At 33.6% G+C, this 24110-nt stretch overlaps 1 protein-coding gene and 1 long non-coding RNA gene across 13 annotated transcripts in view; one reads left to right on the top strand and one right to left on the bottom strand.

Moving 5' to 3' along the window:
- The first annotated feature begins 1276 nt into the window (after nucleotides 1-1276).
- On the top strand, nucleotides 1277-5139 carry LOC129722530 (uncharacterized). 4 transcript variants are annotated; one of them, XR_008727611.1, is made up of 6 exons: nucleotides 1278-1551; nucleotides 1608-1635; nucleotides 1702-1884; nucleotides 1983-2179; nucleotides 4438-4655; nucleotides 4718-5139. It is a non-coding gene; the product is annotated as an uncharacterized LOC129722530 (long non-coding RNA). The 4 variants fall into 4 exon arrangements; XR_008727612.1 differs by having other exon boundaries at nucleotides 1277-1551; nucleotides 1608-1874; XR_008727610.1 differs by having other exon boundaries at nucleotides 1608-1884.
- A 4635-nt stretch (nucleotides 5140-9774) lies between these two features.
- LOC129720821 (phosphatidylinositol-binding clathrin assembly protein LAP) overlaps nucleotides 9775-24110 on the bottom strand; it is a 79300-nt gene continuing 64964 nt past the window's right edge. For 8 of the 9 annotated variants that reach the window (XM_055672619.1, XM_055672624.1, XM_055672623.1 and 5 more), the window contains 3 exons: nucleotides 12492-12594; nucleotides 12112-12201; nucleotides 9775-10703 (listed from right to left, as the gene is read on the bottom strand). In XM_055672619.1, coding sequence (XP_055528594.1) covers nucleotides 10479-10703; nucleotides 12112-12201; nucleotides 12492-12594 — 418 coding nt within the window. In that variant the 3' untranslated portion in view covers nucleotides 9775-10478. The remainder of the gene's footprint in view (nucleotides 10704-12111; nucleotides 12202-12491; nucleotides 12595-24110) is intronic. The other variant, XM_055672622.1, reaches the window with a different exon arrangement.

Genomic DNA, 24110 nt, shown 5'->3' with positions numbered 1-24110 from the left:
ATCCGACACACAGTAGTTTAGGAACGGCGAAGAGGGTTTCAAACAACAACAACAAGAACATTTCATCCAACACTCGTTAAACCAGCGTTGAACAGATGCGCCGGAAAACATTTATTAGGCTACTGTTCTGCAGTGTTCGACCAGTTGAATAAAATAGTCATCGAACATCTGTTAAACCGTTGCCCGACTTTTGAAATGCTCTTGTTAAACGCATGTTCAATAATAATGTTTGCAAACGTTTATTTCGCGCATTAGTACATACTTATGCAGCTAATGCTGAATAGTAGCGTGGAAAAAAGTTTAATCGACATTAATTCAGCTCTTTTAGCACAAACAAAATGCAAAAAAAAATCGATTTTTTTCATTAAAACTATTATTATTAGCTTTATTAGTTTTTTGCTTGTCGAAACGTTATGGGTCAATTTTTAATTTATATTAGAAGGAAATACCACCCTCTTAAAATCATCCTCTTTTGTTCAGTTTCTGTTGAGATACGAACTTGCGATCCATTGCTTGGCGGTCATCGATGAATGCATCTGAGCTAATCTGTAATATGACGTGTACTGTGTCTAAAGTGAATATGCTTCTAAACATTCTGGTCTATTAAATGTTGAACAGGCATTGCATAGCTGCTGGAATATTAGCTTTTTGCACACGCCTCTAAACAAAGCGTACCGGCTAATTTGACATAATCAGGCATGCCAGATCTACAGAATAGTCAGTAAATTTTGGTTTTAGTTGCGTGTGCGGATGTAAGCAACTGTCAAGCCGTGCGCTGACATTGGTATTTTCTCTCTTCAATGATGTTTACGAAAATTTTTAATGCTCATCGACTTTATTTTTAACGTTTCTGTCTAGGTTTCTGTGGATATGTTGCTCCATATATACTTTTTATAAGTATTATATTATTCATTTTTATTGTTTTATTTTCTAAAAAAAGCAGCTTGAAAACAAGCAACATATTCACGACTACGAAGGTGCTGATATTTGTTTGGTTTTTGCATGAGAAAAAGAAGAAAGGAAATATTTTTGCTTTTGTCATCGTACACATTTTGACAATTGCATACGAGAGTTCGCCTAGGTGCAAACAGTCTTTAAAATCTCTTTCATCTTCGTAGTCGCGAATAACAGTTACTCAGTAATCAACGATGTAGTGTTGTGTATCAGTTAATATTGGAAAAGATTTAGAAAAAAAATTGAATCTATTCTTTTGAAATTAATCGCTCACCGATTCAATCGATTAGCCTGGATCGATTTTTCTTATGTTGTTGTAACCTACCATATACTTCTCATATTTCGACAATAAATAATGATATTCTTGTAAATTCTGAAAATTGCACATAAATTTGCTGTTGCTGTTCAGTTTAAATTTTCTGGCATCCCTGGTCATTGCGGCATTGCTATGCCGCTGTCAAGTGTCAACATCTGTCCAGTCTCAGTTTTCATTGTTTTTCCGCGGTTTCAGCCTCCAATGTAATTCCGTTTTTTGTCTTTATTTACCAAGTTTTATTGAGTTACTTCGCAAAATAAACTAAGTTTTCGTGATGCAAAGTAATTGTGAATATGAAGTCAGATCAACCTATTCGCTAATTATCTTTCATCTACAGGAAATTTCTACTGTGTGATACAAAGCCAGTAAGTGATAACTGTGGTTCCGCCGCAATGGATTGACGGAAAATTTCTTTTCTGACACCCTAATAGAGCCGAAAATTGCGTCTTCCAAACCAGAATCTAACAGAGGTAACATTCCCTGTATAATAAAAAAAAAAAAGAACATTTCAACATTTGATGAGGCAGAAGAGGAAGATGCATTCCTATCTGACAGAACAACGGTCAATGGATACCTCTGATACAGCAGTGCCACCTAAGAAAAGGTTGAAAAGGGTAGCTACATCAATTCAAGAATTTGATATCAACCGTTTGCTAGAAAACAAAGGTTTGTACCCTATTATGTCCGAATAATGCTACATTTCTATTTTTAGGTACTTTAATGATGTTAGTAACCATTGAAAAAACGTCTGCGGTTAACGTTGATACTAATTTGGTCTGCAAACCCATAGAAGAATTTGAAACAGAGCAACCAATTGCTACTTCTTATATGCTACCTGGTTCCAATACTGCAATTATACATCGAAGCGAAGATCTTGCATATGACCCACTATTTGACCGCGATGGACAGGTGAGTAACTATATCGTCGGTTCCGTGCAACACTGGTACAACCCAAAAATAGTTTCGAGAAAAACGCGTTTGAAAATTAACGTCGAAAATTTTTTTTTCAATTTTCAAGAAAACTTTAAAGTTTATGATTTCCAATCCTTATCTAACACTTTTAGGTCTATTAAGCACATATTTTGAGCACGTTAAAATCTTTTTTACTAACTTTATAGAGAAATTTCGATTTGTGCAGCGAAAGCATTTCTATTCATAGCTCTGGTGATTTTGTGAATTTCGAAACAGGGTGTTGTCGGAGGCAAATTTACAGTATTTGGCATCGTTTGCCATCCAAAACTAAAAATGCAAAATTTTGAGTTGTGCCAGTGTTGCACTAAACCGACGATATGAAGACTGATGCATATAGAACATTCCACTTTATATTATAATTACTGTATGTTTCACTAATCTGGCGGAGGGGATTCGGGAATCAATTGAAGCTGTTATAACGGGATCCAGGTAATGGAGATTCCATACGACTGATTCTTTTATAACAGTATAAACTGGTTCCCGAATTCTCTCCGCCAAACTAGTAAAATATACAGTGACTAAACTTGAGATCCCTTCTTCTCATAGTGCATTTTCAAACTCGCAGATAAATTTAACGTTTATTATGAATTGCTTTCAAGGAACCGGCACGGCAATTCTTTTTAGGAGTGAGATGGGGTGAAAATCGTTTTAAATCTGTCCACGTGGTATGTGGATGGCCCCTAAGATTTACGTAGTTTTCTTTCTATACTTTTTTTTTGGCTCACAGTCTATATTTTTTCTGGAAAGACGAAATTACTGTCTACATTTTTTGCGGCAACCGTTGTAGCTCTGATTTTTTTTCTTTATTTAAGAAAATTCTGACCTTTTTTTCTCATTTCATTATGATCAGACAACCATCAATTTTTTAGCAAACTTTTTGTAGTTTTGATAAATAAAAAAAGATTTAAAAAAAAAACAGACTTTAAAAAAAATATTTACATTTTTTTTTCTTTTTTTTTTTGTAGAAATACGCAATGGGGTCCTAAAGTTTTAAACGGTTTGATTTTTATATATCAGCTGGAAGAGTGCAACTTTCTGAGCAAAACGTGATTTTTAAAAAATGTTTATCATTTTCCTTCGATTTTTAAATGAAGGATAAAAATCTGCTCGAAATGCCTTAAATGACAGTTCTCTCATATACCGCACATGGGCGAAACGTCATCTAAGACCATTCGAGAATTTTTTTTATTCTTCATTTAAAAATCGAAGGAAAACGATAAACGTTTTTTGAAAATCACGTTTTGCTCAGGAAACGCGGCTTTTTCAAATGATATTTAAAAACCGGTATAGCTTTAGGACCCAATAAACCTATTAATTTGATCATGAAAATCAGTATATTTTAAAATAAATAGCTCACAACTATTTTTTCTTTATAAATCCAAAGTGTGGTTTTTATTTTAGGCAAAAATGTATGTTTATCAAAAATAATGTGTTATGTGTTAAATGTTTTGCGAGGGTTGATAGCAAATAGTGAAAACCAAACGTATTTGTAATAAACTTCTGATCTAACTCCTAAATCTAATCCAACTTTAGAGAGAGTATGAAAGAGTAAGAGAGTAAGTAAGAGAAAGAGAGAGTAAGAAAGAGAGAGAGAGAGAGAGTAAAAAAGAGAGAGCGAGTAAGAAAGAGTAAGAAAGAGAGAAAGAGAGAGAGAGAAAGAAAGAGAGAGAGGAGGAAAGAGAGAGAGAGTAAGAAAGAAAGAGAGAAAGAGAGAGAGAGAAAGAAAGAGAGAGAGGAGGAAAGAGAGAGAGAGAAAGAGAGAGAGAGAAAGAAAGAAAAAGAGAGAGAGATAGCTGACGATTTTATATAATAATTACACTGGTCAACACAGGTGTGGTCTTAAAGTTCAAACTAGAAAAAAAAGAAAGATTATGAATTTTTAGCCATTGCTGTGAATTTTGGTGCCCCCAGCTACCAACATTTTTTCAGAGATTTACATGAGTTTTCTAATAAACATAACATTGAAGCGACGGACCCGGTGAGTTATTACTATACGAACACTCACGTAAATAAACCCGTTTTGGTAATGGCTAGGAGCACCAAAATTTACAGGAATGGTTAAAAAGCTTTAATTTTTCTAGAGCATCTATTTCGAGCTTTAAAGCAACATTTGTTCGCTTTTGTCCACCAGTGTATCATGCTGTTTAACTTAAAAAATGTGTATAACTTTCTCAACATATCTTTTGACTTTTTAGAAAAATTTTATGATGGAAAAGATAAGTAATGTGGCAAATACGGTCAATGGGTAAAATACATGCTACGAAATTGTCAAGAGTATCAATTGGAGCTTCAACGTCAAATTGATGGAACCTTTTCTAAAAGTCAGTCACGAGGAATTCCATGAAACGTTGTGAAGCCGCTGCGCTGCTCAACAGTTCACCGGAGATCAAAGAAAACATCACTTCTGTTGCAAGTAATCAGTTTTCTATATATTCATGTATTTTATACCCTTTTTACCTGTTGATCTGTTTTTAGTTGCTGAATGTATGACTGATGATACGGGAAGAGAGAACGGAACAGCACAAGAAAACAGCGACACAGAAGAGGAGAGCGATCGTGTTGAATATTGAGTATCGTAGTTCTAAGTTATCTTCAGTTATTTGTTTATTCGATACCAAGCTATCTGTAATTCGTTAATCTAGATGTAATTAAAGACTAGAACCTGGGCAAAAAAGGTTCAACACCATGTATTCCTGTTGAATGTAAGAAATGAAATGTTTATGTTTTAATAAACCACTCTTTCGGGACTTTTTTCATTGCACATTGTATATTTTTTCTTAATATTAGTTTACATTTAGCTAACTAAATGTTCGCTTAAATTATTATTACCATTAGAGCAGCCTTTGGTTTACTAATAAACAAGATCATTACCCAACAGTCACGTGAGTTGAGTACCAGCTTATTAATCTTTTGTTTTACCGAAATCCGTCTATTAATAGCTTAATAAGCTATAAAATTACAAAACTCTTTGCAAGCAATTTTAAAAAAAACTTTATACACTGTAATAAACCAACCATACGACGCGTTTAGAAGGATGTTTCACAAAACTAGTGATCTAACGTTCGCGTCTAGAAGAACTTAAGAATTGCATGTAGAAAGATTTCAAACGCATGTATGCAGCACTTGAACAACACTTGCAGAATAACAGTTGCCGGGTTGCCGTTTGATACGTTCAAATAGTTTTTATTAAGCGATAACGCCACTGATGAATGGAGCCCTTTAAAGCGCCGTTACGCAGCACATATATGTTAGTGTTGCTGGTAATCTTTTGCAAACGCTTAAACAACTTCTGTTAAGCTAGAGTTCCATTGTTGGATAAGTACATAAGCAAAGAATACTGGCAACGTTTGTACAACAAATAATTCAACGTGTTGTTTATTCAGCACCGGTTGCTTCTACACTGCTTTTGTTCGACATATGCTTTCATAACGGTTTCCAAATTGTTCCTTGGGAAACCAAGGAGGACGCTTCAAAATCATTTTCAGAATTTTATTCTGAATCCTTTGGAGCGTTTCCTTCCTTATTGAACAGTAACTTGACCAGATCGGTAAAGCATAAAGCATTGCTGGTTTAAAAATTTGTTTGTAAATCAAAAGCTTGTTTTTTAAACATAATTTAGAATTCCTGTTACTCAATGGGCTCTTTTAAAATAAGTTTTTTATCGTAAATTAGTCCCAAGTATTTAACCTTGTCAGACCAACTTAAAATAACCCCATTCATCATGACAACGTGATTATTGCTTGGCTTGAGGAAAGAAGCCCTAGTCTTATGCGGAAAAATTATCATTTGAGTTTTAGAAGCACTGGGAGAGATTTTCCACTTTTGCAAGTGAGAAGAAAAAATATCTGAACTTTTCTGCAATCGACTGCATATGACACGAAGACTTTTTCCTTTTACGGAAATGCTTGTGTCATCGCAGAAAATGACTTTGTGCATCATGGAGGCAAACCAGGAAGATCTGAAGTGAATATGTTGTACAGGACTGGGCCCAAGACTGAACCTTGAGACACACCTGCTCTGACAGGAAATCTATCAGATTTTGAATTCTGATAGACAACCTGCAGTGTTCGATCAGTAAGATAATTGTTCAAAATTTTAATTGGGAAAATTCGAAAATTAAAAGTTTACAATTTCGCAATCAAGCCTTTATGCCAAACACTGTCGAATGCTTATTCTGTGTCTAAAAGAGCAGCTCCAGTGGAATAACCTTCAGATTTGTTAGCTCGTATCATATTAGTAACTCTGAGCAATTGATGAGTAGTGGAATGCCCATAGCGAAAGCCAAACTGTTCGTCTGCAAAAATTGATTTTTCGTTGATGTGTGACATCATCCTGTTAAGAATAATTCTCTCAAACAGTTTACTTATTAAAGAAAGCAAACTGATTGGTCGATAACTTGAAACCTCAGCTGGATTCTTATCCGGCTTTAAAATTAGAGTTATTTTTGCATTTTTCCATAATTTGGTAAAATATGCAACATTGAAGCAGCTATTGAAAATTTTTACTGAAAATTCCATTGTGCTCTCAGAAAGATGTTTGATTCATATGTTAAAGATTCTATCGTCACCAGGAGCTTTCATATTTTTGAAATTTTTATTAATTGATTTAATTCCATTCAAGTTAGTTTCAATTGTTTATTTGTAGGTAAAAAAATCTGGGAAGAAATTTAATCAAATTGACGTGTGACTTCATTTTCAATTGGACTCACAAAATTCAAATTTGCATTATGAACACTCTCAAACTGCTGAGCAAGTCTTTGAGCCTTTTGTTCATTGGATACGTTCACCATCTTTTAAAACTAAAATAGGCTTTGAAAGTTTTGCCTTTGTCCTAGAAAGGTATAGCAATCACTGGAAAAACCATAGGTATAAAAGTGGTCCCAATGGCCGAATGTCATATACCACTCGACCCCTTTCGATGAACTGAGCAGTTCAATTAGCAGTTTCAATTAGACAAAAACGCACAAACACACATACAAACACACACACACATACACACACAAACACATGCATAAAGACTTACATTTACGCTAAGGTGGGAAATCGTTACATGGAAAAATGCAAACTTGACAGCACAGAGCCAGGACAAAGTTTTTTTTTTTGGTTCAGTTTAAGCCCCCAGACAATGCTGAACCTGCCGGATATGGATTACTCGTGCCTTTGATTGGTGCATTGCATATGCATGTACATGAATTTGTATGAAAATTAGTATAGGAATACTTTTTCGCATGTTTCTTCCTAAAGGGCTATCGATCAATCCACTTCCGGTAGTGTAAGGATTGTTTGGGTCCCCAAATAGAACCATAAAAACGTTCTGCCAAATCGATTGAGTTTACCCACCGTAATATACACACACGTTTTGATTATTTTATCTGATGCGGATATCCACTAGTAGGGGGAAAGGACACGGTGACTTTAGACCTTCCTGAGGCTGAGTGTTTGTAAAAATATTTAATGTACAATACAAGACTTCAATCCCCCTTTTCCCTTTTCCCCTTTCCATGGAATATTTGTCGAATTAAACGACTTAACCTAGGCAAACAGACAGTAATTAGACAGTTGAATAAAACGACTTAACATAGACAATTGCATCTTGTATGGAGTGACGCCAGTTTTTGCAACCAATTGGCAGTTACGCCAAAACGTTTTTCCAATATTTCTCAAAAGTTTCAGAACGAAATAGTTTTCTTTTCGTTTGTAGTGTATGTATCTCGGGAAAGGGAGCTGAATCAATGAAAAAGTGCATTTTGGTCATTTTGGCTCTCACGTCAACTATGTAAACAGGGGCAGTATAGTCACTGTATTTTACTAGTCTGGCGGAGTGGGGAACCATGCAACTGGCAACCCACTTTTTCACATTAAAATCCTGACACCACTGGATATAATTCATGTTGCATATGACTTCTTTGAAAGTGAACATTTGATGTGAAAATGAAGTGCGTTTATAACAAATGTAACAGCAATTGGCGAAGGACAAAGAAACAAACAAGTTTACTCTGGTTTCTAAGGAATGCGGAGATTAGAAGGAAATGGCTAAAATTTTGTGAGTTACCTGATAATTCATTTATTCGTTGAAAGAGAAAATTATAAAAAAAATCATTTCATGTACCGTCTTTTGAAACTTTTCCAGCAATGATTTAGTGCAGTTATGTTGGAAAAAAAATATTGAAAACAATTTACTATTTGAGTGTTTTCGTTTATCGCGTCTTCTGAAAATTTACTCAATGGCGCATGTACCACTTTTGCTCACAACGGCTCATTTGTTACCCTCAAAAATATCCACATGCCAATTTTGGTTCCATTTACTTGGTTAATTTTCGAGATGTGCAGAAATTTGTGTTTGATTTGTATGGGACCCCTCCTTTTCAGAAGAGGGAGGGGTCTCGAACTATCTTAGTCACCTTTCTCGGCTCTTAAAACCCCTATATACAAAATTTCACAACGATCGGTTCAGTAGTTTCCAGGACTATAGAGATCAGACAGACAGACAGAGAGAGCTGCATTTTTATATGTTTAAATGGCACATGCCAAATGATAGAGTGTGTCACTTATTCTCAATGCTAAATCTAATAAATTTGTAAAAAAAACTTATGCCTTCGAAGTTGAAAAAAATTGTGAACATTTGCTAATGCGTATTCTATATTTCACATCGCTACAATAATGTGTTACAACTCGCATAAATATAAACATAGTATCTGGATTGAGAGCTATTAGCACAACAGTAATTATTTTCGTGTGTGTGTGAAGATAATATTCGTCTGTCTGTGGTAAGTTTCATGTTTTCGCAATATAATTTTACTGCAAGTAATCCCTGCCTAATCACGAAAATGAAACTAATAGCAATTAGTAGGCATCATTTTTACAAACTCGCTACACTGCTTCGACGTGCGTCGTTTAGTTTACTCAACTCGCTGCCTTTTTAACTAAATCAAATAAAAGTTGATGAGATAATATTGTCATACCACCGAATCGGAATCATCCGACACAATATTTTATTTTCGTTTGCAGGTTATGTCGGAGACTAGTGCCACGTACTTATTCAACAGAAATAAAAAATAGTGCAAGCTGTTTATACAAAACCATGATATTTTGTTTAGTACACGTTAATGTAGCAATAGTATTCTACAATTAAATTAAAGAGACAGAGTAAATTAAAACGAACTTCTGAGCTGATGCGAATCAAGTAACCAATGCACAGCGATCTGGGACACATAGTATGGTCACATGGTAACCTGTTTAGCGATGATATCTATAACTATTTGTTGACAGTGGAATGATTATTGTACATTTATATCGCATCTGTAGTACTATATGGACAACTCTAACCCAAGCGTTTTGCTGTATTTACAATATACATAATCTTTCTGAAGCTTGGATATACATGATAATTTTTGTTTTAGATATATATATATATATATATATATATATATATATATATATATATATATATATATATATATATATATATATATATATATATATATATATATATATATATATATATATATATATATATATATATATATATATATATATATATATATATATATATATATATCTTGTTTCTCCCTAAATTTCTCTCTTCATGGCCAAAAGATTAACGGATTTCTGCAATACTCTGAATTTTATTTTAGTATATATCTATTAAAATTATGACAACAGTTGATCTATGTTTTTTTTTTTCAATCGTAATAGAAAAGCGTCTGCATACGCAAATAATTAGGAGATATTTTTAAATTCATGATATTGTCTCTGCTATATTGATTTTCGCACACAATAATTAATTGTAAATTAGGATAATTTTCCTACGCAAAAATACAACTTATCACAAAATAAATGTAAATTCCTAGCGAGTTTTACAATTAACAAATTAATTACAAGAAACATTGCTATATGCACTCAGTATGTAGGTTCTATGTGCTTCGCAGTCAATTGAATATATGTTCAACTTCTTCTAATAACAGTAATAGTTTTGCTCTGCTTTGTCACATCATGTTTATAGGTATGTTATATTATGTTAATACTTGAAATAATTCCAGTATACCAAATTCATCTGCCTGTGAACTAGATATACATCTATTATTTTTTCAGCATTAAATATTATATGGTAAATATATTAACTTTAAGAGTCAGCGTGAAAGGTCTACAGTATCTCCTATTTTGTAATTACAATGGATTATAGTATTATTGCAGTGAGAAAGATTCCTTTTAAGCTTTTGTTGTCAACAGATTTGTTCTTAGAGCACCCCGAAAGGATCCAACTGAACATTTTTGTTTGGCAACGGTTGTGTATGTGACTGCTGTTGCTGCGAAGGTATCAGTACAGGTTGGCCATGAATTGCAGTCTGCTGAGGCTGTTGCATATGCATCATACCAGCGTTCATCGGAATTGCACTGGGCATCTGAGTTCCTCCTGGTACCGTAGGCCCACCAACCATTGGTCTCATTTGCGGTATACCTTGCTAAAATGTAAAACGGAAAATGATAATTAGCCAAATTTTTAAAAGTACCAATATTGTCCACCCCGGTGATGAAAAATTACTTTTAAAAGGTGAATAATCATTAGTAAACACACATTAACTATGCTATCAGTTGTTCTTATATATAATACAAATTTACTAAATACTAACACTTTGTTAGATTAACGATCTAAAATCTTAAAAAAAAAACATCAGAAATTAAGATATTGGTAAAATAGAATCAATTAGCCTGTAAAAAGCAATAATTAATAGAGAAACAACTTGTCTATAAATAAACATTTTGCAAGTTTTGATGTTAAACAATAAAAACTATCTAATATTATTAATGTTCAGGAACATATCCGTATACATTGAATAAAAATATTTTCTGAGAAAATATTTATATAGAGGTTAAAATTCCTCATTTAATTTTTATTCAGGGTGGCGAAACTGTTTTCAAATTAGTATTTTGCTACAAATCTGAATGCATTGCTACTCAAGAATAAATTGTTAAAGGGGAGTTACATAATATGGTTAAACTATATAATAAACGTTGTTTGGCGGCAAAAGTTGAGAATCAATTGAACAATATGAAAAAAGATAGCTAAGTAAATAATAGTTCTACGTTTTTTATTGTCACCCTTTATGACGAGGACGCAAAAAAGTGCAAGTTTTAAACTAACCATCGGGGACTTAAGTATTTGGAATTATGAATTTGTAGTATGAATAAAAGAGTATATCAGCATTCTAGTTATTCAAGTAAAATAAACACGCATGTGATTCGTTTCCAAAACCATAGAAAAATTAAAACTTAATACATAAATGCCATGCACCCAGAAGTGTCATTATTTCGTACATTCGATTACACTTATTAAAAAAAATTGAGTGGTAGACCGCGTTCTGTAAGACTACAAAACGAAACGCGCCAATCACATAGAAAATGTATGGAAATATTCGAACATGAATTTTCTCTCGATTTTCACCAAGTAGTTAGAAAATAGTTGTAAGAATCAACATATCATAACAATTCTGTATATTTGAGCTAACCAACGACACATTGATTATTACGTTCCGTAGAGTTGTAGAGTTGGCTTTGCTTTGCAGAGTTGTATGAAAATTATTTGGAAACTTTTCCTGTCAACGTTTATGCTAATTTCAGTTTCCTCAGTATATGTCCCAAATTAGATGTAGTCCTACGACAAAATACCAAAATCAAACAACTGGAAACTGGAACACGTAACAACATTTGTGATATAAATCCAAAACGTATTAAATAAATGAACGAAATCGTTAATTTGTTCAACCAAGCGAAGAACATCAAACTTAGAAACTTTTTTGCTCAATGTTAATAAAATACCAACAAGAACGATTAGGAGAGAAAAAAACAAGTATCAAAACGAAAACCACTTACCTGTATCATATACGACGACACTACAGGATAGGAAGAGTGTACAAGTGGATGAATAGTGCTAGGGGCAGGAGTAACTGTCATACCTTGCGCCTTTCGGAATAGGTTCGATTTACCCACAGGGTTTTTACAATGTATTTGGTTGAGTATAATACAACAGAAATTATCAACCGATAAGAGAAAACGAAATAAAATAGAACAAAGAAATAAAAATTAGAAACTAAGCAGAATTAATCTACTATTAGCTCAATACCACCTAAACTAACGAATGAAAAGAATTAAGTCAAATGACAAAAGTAAAAAACAGACAATAACAAATACATTATTTACATAAGTAATTCTTCACATTCCCGTAATAGTGCAAAAACACTCTTCTTACTTACCATTGGTTTATAGCCCATTTGATTTGTTGCTGGCTGTGGCTGGGGGGACCATCCAGCAGAGCCAGGTTTAGCGGTATTTTTTGGTGAGTTCCATTGTACATTTCTTTAAAATAAAAGTAAAACAGTGTGTTGTTAGAATGATAAAGGAACAATCGAAGTATGGATAAAGTCACGTAACAAAATTCATTATTGTAGGACCTGTGACAATAAACTTCAAGCAAATGCAAAAAGATTTATTTTTATGTGATTATGAGATACGAAAAATGTTAGAAGGATAAATTAAAGCTTCCCCATTAGTGGTGTAACCAGAGGGGTTCTCGAATTGACCATTAACTGAATAATGCAGTAATTGGTTTAAACAGAACCTGATTTGCACCGTATGCGATATCGCTAATGATAGAAGATGATTTAGTTTACTTTCTCTAAACCAACCTCTTTCTTTATTATTCTCAAAATTCAAGTTTATTGACGTGGGACTACGTCTTTGTTTTCTATACTGGTATGCATTCTGTAAAATTGGAAATGAAACTGGCAAATGTTGCGTCAGATTTCAAACGATAATAACATCATAACCACATGATGGATAACAATAACCAATATGTTGTTGAATAGATAAAATGTTCAACAATTTTGTAATACACTAGTCATCTTTATTTTTCATTGCAAAGCGGTAAAAATCGATAAAAAGTGTCAAGGACAAACTTACGCGAACAATGACCTAATGACATGCGAGCATTCCTAGTACAGACTACATAAATAGACACCAACAATTCCCTGTTATATTCTCTGTATCAATATCCAAAAAAATGACAGAGTCTCTTCGTCACAATAGGTCAATTTATGTTTGCTTCCATGAACTAATTTGATGTCTCGAAGGTGAAAGTTTTTCGAAAAGTTTCTAAATGTGCTGTTAGAGCGTTATAGAAACTGATGTCTTAAAAGAAAACATCCTGGTGAAGGCACCAGTAACGTCGAGTATATGTGGAGCAGAGCGCCGCTTGTTTCTCGTCGTCTATCATTGCAGCGGGCACGACTTCTATTCGCGTGTAATTGAAACTGCAATGCTGCTACTTGATGTTGCTTGAAAGTTTATCTCATAAATATGATAACCATACAAAAACTATAAATTACTTAACAAGAATTTAACATTTTTGCAACTGTTATAAGTTATTTTTAACTATTTTTATCTTCGATATTGACTAAATAATCGTGAAAGTTCCGAAAAATACTAATTTATAAAAGAGTAAGAGCCGGCGAGTGCTTGTTAATTTTTTGATAATTTAATAGGATCTTCCAGAATCTTTTTTTTTACATTTCAACATTGTTAGAGATATATATATATATATATATATATATATATATATATATATATATATATATATATATATATATATATATATATATATATATATATATATATATATATATATATATATATATATATATATATATATATATAAATATATATCTATATATATATATATATATATCTACTATATAAAAATGGAATTCCGTAACGTTTGATCTTATTGATATTATTCCCTCCGTCTCTGTGGTGTACAGTAATCATCATCATTTAAAATCGTTCTAAATCAGAAAAATAAGCGGTGACATGTAGGTTTTTTAACCGGAAAATGTTCGCTGATGTTCAGGAAAGACATTTGGAGAAAAATAATTAGTATCTGATTACTACAATTTGAGATATTATTCACAAAACTACGTGAAACATGCAAAATTATGACTTTTCATGCTGAATTTGCCTCTAAATCAAAATTCAAAGCGATGACATGTGATTCCTATTTCATTGAAATGTTTGTTAATGTTCAGGAAAGACATTTGAGGAAAAATAATTAGTATCTGATTACTACAATTTAAAATATTATTCACAAAACTACGTGAAACATGCAAAAATATTACTTTTCAAGCTGAATTTGCCTCTAAATCGAAATTCAAAGCGATGACATGTGATTTTTTTTTTCATTAAAATGTTTGTTACGTTCAGGAAAGACATTCGAGGAAAAATAATTAGTATCTGATTACTAAAACTTGAGATATTATTCACAAAACTACGTAAAACATGCAAAAATATGACTTTTCAAGCTGAATTTGCCTCTAAATCGAAATTCAAAGCGATGACATGTGATTCTTTTTTCATTAAAATGTTTGTTACGTTCAGGAAAGACATTCGAGGAAAAATAATTAGTATCTGATTACTAATACTTGAGATATTATTCACAAAACTACGTCAAACATGCAAAATTACCGAATTTACCTCTAAATCAAAATTCGAAATCGATGAGCGATGACATGAGATTCTTTTTTCATTAAAATGTTTGTTAATGTTCAGGAAAGACATTTGAGGAAGAATAATTAATAGCTGATTACTAAAATTTGAGATATTATTCACATAACTACGTAAAACATGCAAAATTGTGACTTTTTGTGCTAAATTTACCTCTAAACCAAAATTCAAAGCGATGACATGAGATCCTTTTTTCATTAAAATGTTTGTTAATGTTTAGGAAAGACATTTGAGAAAAAATAACACGTATCTTATTGCTAAAAGTTGACATATTACTCAAAAAATTACATATGTTCGAAGCATTTTTGAAGATGATTTTCTGCATGCAAAGAAACACCTTAAAATACTCCCTTTGATTTTTTTTGAAAAACATATAATGCAGGTAAAACTTTGACTTTTTAAGCATAAGCTCAAATCGCATCTAAATCAATATTCAAAACATGTGATTTCAATAAATTGTTCCAAATATTTTTTTGCAGAAAAATCCATGTTTTGAATCAGTGCGAGCCGAGCATAAAAAAAATTACATTTCTGAAGTACACTAAGGTCGCTTTATACACGGTTTTTTTTACGCGGGTTTTTTTACGCAGATTCCGGAATTCACACGGATTCCGGAATTTATGCGTTTTTTTTACGCGGATTCCGGAATTTACGCGGTTTTTTTACGCGTTTTTTTACGCGGTTTTTTTACGCGGCACGTATCCCCCGCGTAAAAAGCGACTTTAGTGTATTCGTAGATTTGTGAACAGGAACACATTACGGTATTTGATTTACTTTTTTAACTTCACCCAAACTAGATCTTGGAACATTTAGCTGGAGAAAAGGTTTCATTTCATTGGTTTGAACATAGATTAAGAGGCGTCTTAAGCATTGAAAGTCATTTTTTATTTTCTACATAGTTTTGTGGATTAAAGCACAATTGTTAGTTATCAGAAAACCCTTACTTCTTCTCAGACGTGTTCCTTTGACACCAACAAACATTTTCGTTTTGAAAAAAATCTTAAGCATCTCTTTAGATTTCATTATAGAAGAGAAATAATTAATAGTTAATTTCCTAAAAAAAGGTTAACTGTTAACGATTGTCAAATAGCCCGAATATCACCCAGTATAGGTATATTGGAAACTGGGAAGACTAAACACAACATTTTCCAAAACGGCGGCTTCCGGCTTCAGAAAAATAACCTAAAGTGGTATTTGGCTTCAGAAAAATAACCTAAAGTGGTACTCCATACGTCGTTTGGTAATCCGATATGGCGACTTCCAGTTTATGTGTGTTCTGTTCTCAAAATATTGAAGTATTTAAAGTGATGATGAAAGTATAAGATGTGAATTTTTTTTTAAGTAAGTTGTGCTAAAGCAGTAATGAATTATAAAAAATGATTCTTGAATTTAAAACCTTTGATCCCGAGCATCGCCGGGAACGTTTATCTAGTATATATATATATATATATATATATATATATATATATATATATATATATATATATATATATATATATATATATATATATATATATATATATATATATATATAAATATATATATATATATATATATATATATATATATATATATGTATATATATATATATATATATATATATATATATATATATATATATATATATATATATATATATATATATATATATATATATATATACATATATATATATATATATATATATATATATATATATATATATATATATATATATATATATATATATATATATATGTATATATATATATATATATATATATATATATATATATATATATATATATATATATATATATATATATATATATATATATATATATATATATATATATATATATATATATATATATATATATATATATATATATATATATATATATATATATATATATATATATATATATATATATATATATATATATTATTTTATTATATTATATTTTTTTATTTTTAACTTTACAAATAAAACAATATAGGGTGTGGGACTACTTCGGCAGGGGTTTTCTTCGTCATATATTTTTCAATAGAATGAAGCAAAAATTATGACGAAGAAAACCCCTGACGAACTAGTCCCATACCCTACTTATATCAGCTGTCTTCGTAGCACAGTGAATGTAATTGTTGGCAAATGAAACAAACTTGTGAAACAAAAAACAAAAATGAATCTTTTTAAACTTTAACTTCTTTGTAATTGTTAAATGTTTTTTGCTCAAAAAAAAAACATCACAGACACAACATCGCCAAGTGTGAATGAAGTTCTTTCGAGTGTACTTAAATATAGTTCTGAAAAAAGGCTGAGGCTGAGGGGAGGCTGAGAATTAAAATATGTAAATCACTGATCAAACGAATTTATTGTGTCTGTAATTACAGTATTTACAGTGTTTGGTCCCACGTCACCATTTCACACAACCCTAGTGCTGTATACCTTGTAGTATTTTTTGTCAAAGTCCCCCACTTCACAACCAACTGTTAAAAGTGTCCTACTGACAGTCAGGGGAACATACGATGAGTGGCCTGTAAGACTAGTATAATGTCTCGATACCAACTGAAAGTTGCTCACGCTGAATCGTTTTGTTCATTTCTAATTGTCCTTTGAATGTTTGTAAATTTTTTTTTAGGAAAGCTGGCAGCACGTCTATTGTCAGCACGTGTGAATTCTCTGCTTAGTAAAAGTTTACATTTCAAATGTTTTTCCATCATTTTTATTGCTGAAACTAATGTGATTGGTGTGAGTATTGCTGCAGGCTGTAGGAGCGCTCGAATATGCAATAATTTCAATGGATTCAGTAACATAGGTACAAATTTTTGTTTCGATTTTGTTATGTATTGATATTCACAAAACTACAGAGGCATCACATCTCTCTGTGATGCTCCAAGATAATGGAAATAACGCACTGCAACAATTTTTTTGCCTTGGCTCCTATGTATGATTTTTTGATGAAGTTTAATGCGAAAATAAATTTCCCTGAGTTTGAACATATTTCAACTTAAGGGGCAACAATGGCACCATTTTGAATATTTGAGAAACCGGTAATTTTTGTGGTTTTTTCGACGCCATTTTGTTTTGAGGCCAAATATCAAAATTCTAAGAGTTTGTCCACATATTAGCATCCTTTTACCCATCTTTTGAAGAAAAAAAAAACAGATCTTAAATCGGACAAAAACTGAGCTCAAAACGGTGATTCTACAAAACCGGTTTTGGCATAGTTTTAGTATATTTCACAAAGCAAAATAATATCGAATATTTCTGAGTATTACTGGTGATTCGCTAATATCTTAAAGTGGTAGTCAAATTATATCTTATTTTGAGTAAAAAGAGCCTCAGAAATCGAATGGTAGGTGTCTGAACAACGTAAAATGTCAGCGAAATGTCGATTTTGCCCCAATTCCCCTACAATACTAAAATAGGTTTATCTGCTGACATTTTACGAAGATCAGACACCTACCATTCGATTTCTGAGACTTTTTTACTCAAAATAAGATATAGATATAAGACTACCACTTCAAGATACTAGCGAATTACCATTAATGCTCAAAAATAATCGATATTATTTTGCTTTGTGAAAAATATACTAAAACTACGCCAAACCCGGTTTCGTAGAATCACCGTTTTCATCAATCTGACACCGAGATACCCATATTGGGAGATATTTAGTTATTTTGGATGTTTTCCAGAAACTAAAAGTGGTCATCTTTAAAATCAAAATGGTGTCCAGGGTCAATGTTTTACTTTCTATGCATCATCTCGATTACGGAAATATCCATGTTGAGTATTATTCGGTCATTTTCGACTGTTTCATTTAGCAATTCAAAATGGTGCCTGAGGTCAATTGTTTGCTCATTGCATCATTCTGGTTCCAGAGATACTCATATTGGATGGTATTTGGTTATTTTAGCCTGTTTTTCACAAACCGGAAGTCGCCATCTTGGATTTCAAAATGGTAGTTAAGATAATTTCTAGCCTCTGAGCGTCATTCTGGTTGAAGAAACACCCATATTGGGTGTTATTCGATCATTTTCGGCTGTTTCCCAGGAACCGGAAGCCGCCAGCCTAGAATCTAAAATGGGGTCTGTGATTGATTTCAGCTGCTGTGTATCATTCTAGATCCGGAGATACTCATGTTAGACGGAAATCGGCCATTTTTGGCTGTTTTCCAGAAACCAGAAATTGCCATCCTACAATTCATAATGGTGTCTGAGGTCAATTTCTAGCTTCTTGCAACATTCTGGCTCCGGAAACACTCATATTGGGTGGTATTTGGTCACTTGGCTGTTTTTCAGAAACCGGATGTTGCCATCTTACAATCCAACATGTTGCCTGAGTTCGATTATGGAACATATTTCTTACCACTAAAAACATTTACCTACCAAACCATGGTTCTATTTAGTTGATTATTTGCGAGACGTACAGAAATTTGTGCAGAAACATGTGCTTCCAGAAGAGGGAGGGGCGTCGAACCATTATGGACATATTTGTTACCTCTAAAAACATTCACATACCAAATTCGGTTGTATTTTCTTGATTGGTTCTTGAGCTGTGCGTTTCAAATTTGTTTCATTTATATGCATATTTACCATTATGGACATATTTGTTACCTCTAAAAACATTCACATACCAAATTCGGTTGTATTTTCTTGATTGGTTCTTGAGCTGTGCGTTTCAAATTTGTTTCATTTATATGCATATTTACCATTATGCACATATTTGTTACCTCTGAAAACATTCACCAGCCAAATTTGGTTCCATTTAGTTGGTTAGTTCTCGAGAATTGCAGAAATTTGTGTTTCATTTGTATGGCACCCCTCCCTTCTAAAATAAGGAGGGGTGTTAAAACATTATGGACATATTTTCTACCACTAAAAACATTTACCTCCCAAATTTGGTTCCATTTAGTTGATTAGTTCTCTAGATGTGCAGAAATTTGTGTTTCATTTGTATGGAACCCCTCTCTTTCAGAAAAAGGAGGGGTTCCAAACTATCATAGGAACCTTTATCGGCACCACAATCCCCTACATACAAATTTTCACGTCGATCGGTTCGGTAGTTTTTGAGCCTATATGGATCAGAAAGGCTGGGTCTGACCGCTAGGTGGATTAATTTAGGTTTTTTGAGTAAAAATTGTATCTTGTTTCATCTTTAAGAGTTCTTTAAGAGGGAGTGAAATTGATAGCAACATGATATGACAGAATTTAAAAAACATTAGAAGCAATGTAGAGGCAAAAGAGCCAATAATGGATAAAGCAATTATTTAAAATTTTGTGAAATCTGTATTCGAGTAAAGCTGACTTAAGCGTGAGATTGTTAAATATTTTTGATTGCGACCTGGACCGAGAATACTACATATTAAGTGATTGGTGCCTTGTCATCAGGCATGTCCAAACCCACCACACCCCTGCATGTGTGTTTTAGGCGATGCCACGGAGGACATTTTCATTGCCCTTCAATGCTTATACAAAACGGAAATCCACAGTGTTCTAAATAAAACAGCCCTTCAGAAGCCTCGGCAAACACAGGCCCGAGTGTTCCCGATTTCGTGAGCCCTCGGAAGCCCGCTTGCTAACACGTGTTTTCTCAGAGGCATCATGTTTACAAAAGAACATATGAAAAACATATTGCAGGTGATTGTATGCGATGACTACCGTCAAGCTTTCCGAAATTATACACGCAAAGTTTTTCCTTATTACTTTAGAAGCAATAGCGCAAAATTTGCTTTCAGGTAACAAATCCATTACTTAAAAGGCAATAAAATTCTTCCCCAGTCCAGTAACAACCCATACTGTCATATATTTAGCACGTGTTACGGGAGTACGACTATCTAACAATGGTCGTTTCAACCACATGCAAAATTTTATCGGTCGAAAAATGCTCCCTTTCCGTCTCAAGTCAAAAAAAAATCACACACAGTCGCATATGTTGCACATGTTAAGCTTCTGTTAGGCTGAACGCTAACACGAGCGATGGGGCGAGATTCTTGCCGTAGGTAAATAAACAGCCGTGAATATAGTTTCTTCAATCTCCAATTCATCCGGTGTGCGTGTATTAGTTCGCTCGTTGTATGCATACGGAGTAGCGCAAAAATATGACAAGAGCTGCCAAGCAGCATTTTCCCGTCATAGAGTATGCAAACGTTGATGATTTCAAAGACTTGAAATGCGCCTTAAAATGACATCACGATCTGTAAACTGCGTTAGGGAAAAACAAAAACATTCGCTTTCTTGCAAGCTATCTGCAGCACATAATCATTGGTTCATGGAAACTCATTTGGACCTGTTTGAAAATACAAAACTTGTGCCCATTCAGAACAATATTCGCAACTTCGGCAACTCTGGTCAGACAGTATTATATATTTCCATTTCAAGTTAACACTGGGGGACGAAACGAAAGTGTTTCTAATTAGACATTTGAGGTTGACGTTTGAGATTCTGAATATGTGTGGATGGAGGGGACAAAAATGAACCAGATCGTTGCATCAATACAAATGCAGCGAGTGAAGTCTTGCAAACACATGCATTGCGGTGCATGGCTGTATATTCTCCTGCAGAAACACATACAAGCGTGTGACCGTCATAATTTTTATTACTTTTTGTTTGTTACTTTTTGTGTATAATGCGCAATCATAAGACACAAAAAGTAATAAAAAATTGCCCTAAAGTAATAAAATGTTCCCCGTTTGCGTTGGGTGTACCATTGTCGATCTCGTCGTGGCGACCAATGCTTGTGTGTTCCCCGAAACTGCGAGCTCTCGGTTGCCTCATGTGCCGAAATTAAAAACCCTCGGCTCACGTGTTCACGAGTGGCTCTCCAGTGTTTTGTCTTTAGTTAGCGATGGAGGGTAATACGAATAGCCCTGCGTGGTGTGTTTGTTAGCGGATGGGCCCCACGCGCTTTGGTGTGCTGTGTTTTCCCCATGCCTGCTTGTCATATCTGTGGTATATAATCTCCATTTGCAAAATTAATTAATTTATTAAAATTTAAAGAAAACCCGTCTAAAGCAAAATCTTAAGCGAATAAATGAGCTTTTTAAGATAAGCTTTTTCTCATTAAGAGTGACATTTTTGAAAGTTTTAGACAGTGTAATTGTCTATCTAAGAACCTAATTTGGTAAAAATCAGAGATGACCTTTTTATAAATCATTTTCTGTATCTAAATTGTTTTTTTTTTTTTTCAAGAGTCCTTTCCAAGTATTTTTTTCAATCCTTTTCAAATGCTAGTCCAGATAATATTTTGAAAAAATTAAGGAAGTATGCAAAATTGCTTAATTGCCTTGCACCCACAAAGTTTCATTGAATTCTGAGAGAGTGCTGCCAACTACTCAGTCGAACTGATGCGAAATCCTTCAATATTAAATTCTAGGTTGCTGAAAGCAAGGTTGCAAGGCTTTCCGCAGAATCCGCGCCTTGGAGTGAAAAAAACGCGCCGAATTCGCGAGAAACGCAAAATCCGCAAAAAAAAACGCAAAATCCGCGCCGACTGTAGCAACCCTGGAAGTTCAATGACCACGCATCAATGACCATTACATCGTATAATGCTCGGTGTGCCTCGTGGTGGATCTCTCGTCAGAAACTTCGCTCGTGGGTTTTTTTCCCTTACTCGCTCTATCGGATATTTGAGCGCATTATCCATCATGTCACAAAACAACGCGGTATGATATTCGAAAACCGAAACTTCGCTCGTGGGTTTTTTTTCCCTTACTCGCTCCATCGGATATTTGAGCGCATTATCCATCATGTCACAAAACAACGCGGTATGATATTTGCCACTGGTACTAGCTGTTTGCGTTCGGCGTGCGGTTCTTGCGTTTTACGAAATCAATTCATTTCTAGGTAAATTTAAAAAGTTTACGGGATGAATCGCGAAGTTTGGTGTGATACAGACTGTTAACGATTGGTAGGTTGCCGTAGATAACTAGAAACTTCAATTCTCCTGTATGCCGATACAGCGATCGTGGCGCTTCTATTTAAATCGTGTCCTGGTGGCCGGTTGCCCAGAGACCGAAAAGTAACTATATCGTGCGCGAATTTGTGTAGAAAAGATCGCTCCATCAACCTCGATGGATCCAAATCAATTCCTTTCCACTAAAACTAATTCCTCCCTTTGATATTTATGGATGATGTAGAGGATTCCTCGGTCTCTAGTAGCAACAAGTATTAAACTAACACTCCCGATATCCCTTCCTCTATTGATCTGCATAGGGCGTGGCCAGCTACGTTATTGACCAGTGAAAAGAAAGATCACCAGAAATTGTACACTGGAAAAGGCTTGCTACTCCTAGGCACCATTTTGACGGTTCTTTGTGTAATTTCAGCTGATTTTGGCGAGCAACACACGGGCGATCAAATATGCTATGAATGTTTGTTTTTTCGTTTTGTTAATAAGGATTGACTCATCATTATTGGTCTAGTACAAGTGGTGTAGAAAGAGATGTGTTGATTTCTGGGGGTGACAACTTAAAATTTGGTTTTTTTCAAGTCTCTTACTCCACAAGAAACACGCAAAACTGATTTTAAGGAGGGGTGTTCCATAAAAAACTCTATTTTGACGTTTCCAACGACAGATAGGACATCGCGTTGTATTCAGCAATTTTTTCCTTTTAAATTTTTCTACAACCTTGCTGAAGGTAACAATGTGATATATTGAAGATTAGAAAAACATTATTTTTTTATCTAACTGTTAGGTGGGTTGATCGAAAAGCCGAAAACGTCAAAAGTAGGGCCTTGTTCTATGGAACGATTTAGCTGAAGACATTGAATACATAAAATTAATTTTTTTGCAGCCAAATCTAAGACGATCACGATTTTTTTTTAGTTTAGACCACTGTGCACTGTGAGATTTTCGAATAAATTTTTCCACCAATTTTAAATGTTATGAAATATAATAATTCGCATGTGAAGAAAATGTTTTGGGAGCTATTATGAAATGGTGGTTGAAAAACTTGCTAAACAATGTGTTTCGACGTTTTTATATTACTTTTTGTACGTTACGACCTTCAAAAGGGCATTACTCAAAAATGTACCGTACGACGATTTTGAAATTTTGACCAGAGATTCAGGACGTCATAACGAATCAAATGTTGAACTCAGATCCTTTGGTGCATTTTTTTATAATAATGGTCTGCGGGAGCACCGTGACCCGTTATATAGCTGTTACATCGCTGAAGCAACACAGTATGTGCGAAATCACAGTAACGCATGCTGCCAGTCAACATTATCAGGTAGAAACCCTATTTTAAGCAGCTTCTAGCAGCCTGTTCAATAACTGCTTCAAAATTGTTTATTTTCCCAATTTTTTCAGTTGAACAGTTTGGATTTCACCA

The sequence above is a fragment of the Wyeomyia smithii genome, chromosome 2, assembly GCF_029784165.1.
Source record: "Wyeomyia smithii strain HCP4-BCI-WySm-NY-G18 chromosome 2, ASM2978416v1, whole genome shotgun sequence".
NCBI lineage: Eukaryota > Metazoa > Arthropoda > Insecta > Diptera > Culicidae > Wyeomyia > Wyeomyia smithii.
This window is presented reverse-complemented; position numbering and strand designations above follow the sequence as displayed.